Here is a 4,500-nt window from a genome sequence, read left to right as displayed (position 1 = left end):
GGGTGAGTGAGAGCACGACGGAGAGAGGCGCGATATCGGCGATGCTCCCTCCGATGCGGTCAGAAAGTCATTTTGCAAGATTCCCTCTTCTCCTGTTAACTCATATGTCATGCATATGTCATGCATTTTTTCAAAAAAAAATGTTTTGTTTTTGTAATTTTTTTTACGTAGGAGAAATAATAACACTATTTTCCGCGGCGCTCCGGCGGCCGCCTCAACTTCTGTACGGACGTATATTTTTATACACTTTTATTTCATCGTCATTTCGTTTTTGTCCCACGTCCGTCAGCCAGGGCGGGCGGGCGGACTCGCCCAACTCGTCATGAGAATCAAATTGAGTCGGCGCGTGCCGTGCGGGGCGCGCGGTGGCCCGCCACGCCCCGCCCCGCCCTCCTCGGGGCTGCACGAGTTATCAATTCATCACTATAGGGTCGCGTCCGTAGGGGCGGGGCGGGGCCAGACCCTACTCGCTGCGGTGGTCGCGGTGCCCGTCATACACTCACGCTCTCTCGCTCACACCCCCGCGCGCGCGTTCTCCGCAGGTAGCCTGTTGAGCCCGCGCCCTCCACATCCTCCCCCCTGTGCTCCTCTCTCTCTCTCTCTCTCTCTCTCTCTCTGTGGGCGCGATTATGTGCCTCAATTAGTCGAAGCGCCCCACAGAGCGTTTAGGTTCCCATTGCCGCCCTGGGGGCAGCTCCCCCTTGTACCCGCAGTCAGGGCTGTTACATAAGTCACGGAGAGAAATCAGTGATAAGTTCAGGAATATCCCAGTCTGAGAAAATTCTGTGAACTTCCGAATATTTATTGGAAAAAACAAAAATAAATAATAACAATATCCTGGAAAATTTCCAGAAAATTTCCGGAAAAATAAGGAAAATATCCCAGCAGACCCCGGAAATTTTCGGAACTTTCCAACCCTACTTCATTTTTCTCCTCTAACATTTTTTTTTGTTTTTCTCGCTATTTTTCAGGATTGTGCGGAACAAGGCGGCCGAGAAGGCCAAGCACGTCCACAACCAGCAGCAGGCGGCGCAGCAGCAGGCCGCCAACAACAACAACACCACCACCGCCAACAACAACACCTCCAACTCGTCGAGCAGCGCGAGTCCCAACCCGGCGCCGAGCACGCCCGTGTCCGTGTCCGTCATCACGCACACGCCGCCCGCGCTCGCCGCCCACCCGGCGCTGCCGGCGCTGCCCGCCCTGCCCGACCACCAGCGCCCCGGGTCGTACTCCATCAACGGCATCCTGGGCATCCCGCACGCGCCCGACCCCAACGGCAACAGCATCAAGCGGCGGAGGCACGACGATCACGGTGAGTGAGGGTTGGAAACCCTGGAAAGTTTCTGAAAAATTCCAGGAAAATTTCTCAGACTTTGGAAGTTTTCCGTTATTTTCCAGAAATTTTCGGAAATTTTCCAAAAAAATTAGAAATTTTCAAACCTATGGATACTGTACTGGAAACGCAAGTTTGAGAATGTTGCACACTTTTGTAGGTGAGTGTGAATGCCCATGTCGAGTACAGGTGTGAATTACCGAATTTCCCTCGGAATTTCCCCTGTACAGACACACACTTTTGCCCTGGCGTTTACTTACCGCCTCCAAGTAGTGTGCGGCGATATTCACACACTTTCGTTTTCTACTACAAACTTGAAAACCAACAGTCGGGATACCATCTCTCAACGCGTTTCTTTGAGAAAACGCATACTTTTTGCGATTTTGTGTTGTTTCTAAAATCGAAGCGCACTTGAGGTGGGCCCACCTGGCGCCCCGCTCGCGCCGCTCGCTTCCGTCTTTGGTGTACACCGCTGTCTTGAACAAGGTGTCCCCCCTCGCCCCCGCCAGCACCGCGCCAAACACCCACCCCACCGCCGCGTATCCTCGAGAGTCTGGGCCGTTCGGGCGGGAAAGGGTGAGATTGACTCTGAGGAGGGAGGTAGAGCGAGCAGAGAGAGAGAGAGAGAGAGAGAGAGAGAGAGAGAGAGAGAGAAAGAGGGAGCGAGCGAAGAGAGGCGAGGGGTGGAGAAGGGAGGGGTCGGGGAGAGAGGGGGTGGGGTGCGCTCGCCCATTCTGCGAAGTCAGGCTCCGGAACGAAACTGCCGTCGACATCGTCTGCTCTCAGCCAGAGGCTCCCTCACAGCTCCGCACAGTCAGGCTGGCTAGTCGGGCTACACGGGCTACCCCCCCCCCCCCCACCTCCCTTTTCAGGCACATTTCGTTCAGTTCGAAACCGATCGTTGATCCATTTTTTTGCTGCTTTCCTCTCCGTATCCTCTGATTACGTTTTCTTCTTTCCGCATGTTTGTGGTTAGTAACCATACCAGCGCCCGCGCGAATAAAGTCTTTTTCGTCGTTTGACCTCGCATAGCCTTCCCTCCTGTGAGATGAGCGCCATATATTCCCGTTGCAAACTAAAAATGTTTTTAAAAAGTAACAATAAAACACAGCCAGACGCAGGCCATCACGCCATCCTCAAAGCTCAAGGCGACGCACCGCGAGTCTCTGAGCAAAACGGAGCCAAAGCGGAGCGGCGGGGCTGCAACATCGGGAGCGCGCCTTTTACACAAGTCGAGCGACGGCTGGTGCACCGCGGTGCCCTAGATAGGCCGCCCTCTCGATGATGCATTTACTGTGTGAGACGGAGCGGCAGGGGTTGCCGCCGCGTCCAGGAGGGAGGGGAAAGCCTTCCAGAGCCCCACAGGAGCAGGCGTCCATCCACAACAGCACCAGCCGCGGCCTCGCGCCCCCGCCGAGCTTGATAACGCGACCCGCAAGGCCTCTTTTCGCCGATACGGATTCTACACGGGGAGAAACCGAACAAAACGAGAAACGGAAAAAAAACGTTAACGCTAACGCTAACGTGAAAGCAGATGACTCTTGGCGATTGGCGTTGAACATTTTACTGTTAACGCGTGATCAAAATTTCATAACCTAAAAACGCATGATGCTTAAAGTTGGAACTTACGCCTAAGCGTTAATTGCTTATCAGGTGGTTGTGAAAGTGAACACTACGTACGTATACTTTAGACCTGTGTCGTAGTATCCTACGCTAGTCGCTAGTCGAATGGTTCATGTGCTGAAAATTGTCGATTGTAACTTTTAAAATGTTGTAAATTTGATTATTATGTGAACATTAATTGCAATAATTTTCTCCTTAAATTCTTATAATGAATTTTAATTTAATGCAATGATTATATATTTACATTATAATGAGACATTAATGTCATGGGGATGTTATTAAATGACCATGGAAATGTAATGACAACAGGCTCGAGCCACTATTTCGAAAATGTATTATTCATTTTTTTTTTACAAATCAGGTGAGCGCGCGTAAGCACCCACATACACACACACACACACACACACACACACGAACACACACACACACACAGCGGTCAGCGCTGCTCGCTTATGCCTGGAGTAGTTCTGCAAAAAATAATACGAATTAGGAGTTTACATGGCGTTGACGCATTAGTTTAGCACGTTTACGTACAAGAAATCATAAGTAGGCCTACCTCCAGTCACCATTGCTGCACGGAGACTTGCCGGCAAAATACTGCCGACCACTTCCGTTCGGGCATCATAAATTGCCGCAGCTTCCGCTCCTATAATAAAAACAAAAACATTGTTATTGACAAGTGTTGTTTGAAAGTTGGTACATTGCATTGACGGGGTTCAAATTGTTAAGGTGTTTACTTACCAAATGGCACGAGGCCATTGATCCGTTTTCCCTTTCCAAGCGCAGTAAAGTAGAACGGCGCTTTCCCGCCGCGCACTAGATCTCTTACTGAGGAGCATTGCTCCTCGGTAAGCATGACATCAGAGTACGTGAACAAGTACTCGCCCGTGGGCGAGTACATCAAGATCTTCATAGCGGGCCCTTTCGTAGTTTTTGTGATTTCGATTCCGTCCACTTTGTGGAGGCGCATGGCCTCCAGCGTGCCATTGGCACGGTAGACTGGGCGGGAAACTGCTGCGACCGCTGGCGCGTTGAAGGATTCAAAAAGGTCCATCTGTAACAGTGAACAAGTGACTTATTAGACAACTAGTCACTAGCCCCGCCCGCGCGCTCCATATTTTCCGCGTCACCCGGTCACAACGTCGAACGAAAAGCGCTCAGGGCTCGAACCCGGTCGTGACAGCGAGGCACAACCGCAACCCGGCATCGAACCGAGCACCGGGCCTGCTGCTGTTGCGGCCGGGGCGGGCTGCATGCTGCATCAGCTGAGCAACCTGTGACCCCCCCCCCCTCCTCCCCACACACACACACCACCCGCTCCCCGCCTGGCCCTACGCCAGTGCGGCGTTTTCGCCACCTTTCCCTTCCTCCTCCCGCCCGCCTGAAAATGTGCACAGTCGGTGCTCGAACCCGGCCACCGGCCATGCGAGGCACTGGACGGCCGCGCTACGGCATCGAACCGAGCACCGGGCCAGGCCAGGGTAGGGGTGCATCAGCTGAGCGACGTGTGCCCCCCCCCCCTCCCCGCAGCCTCCTTCAAG

At 52.9% G+C, this 4,500-nt stretch overlaps 1 protein-coding gene across 1 annotated transcript; it reads right to left on the bottom strand.

Moving 5' to 3' along the window:
• Nucleotides 1-3,217: 3,217 nt before the first annotated feature.
• On the bottom strand, nt 3,218-4,010 carry LOC127749174 (uncharacterized). The gene is made up of 3 exons (XM_052266318.1): nt 3,701-4,010; nt 3,516-3,605; nt 3,218-3,426 (listed from the first exon to the last, which is right to left on the bottom strand). The coding sequence occupies exons 1-3, from the start codon at nt 3,927-3,929 to the stop codon at nt 3,410-3,412; spliced, it is 336 nt and encodes a 111-aa protein (XP_052122278.1). The 5' UTR covers nt 3,930-4,010; the 3' UTR covers nt 3,218-3,409.
• Between the last annotated feature and the right edge of the window lie 490 nt (nt 4,011-4,500).

The sequence above is a fragment of the Frankliniella occidentalis genome, unplaced genomic scaffold (assembly GCF_000697945.3).
Source record: "Frankliniella occidentalis isolate FOCC.00 unplaced genomic scaffold, Focc_3.1 Scaffold37, whole genome shotgun sequence".
NCBI lineage: Eukaryota > Metazoa > Arthropoda > Insecta > Thysanoptera > Thripidae > Frankliniella > Frankliniella occidentalis.
This window is presented reverse-complemented; position numbering and strand designations above follow the sequence as displayed.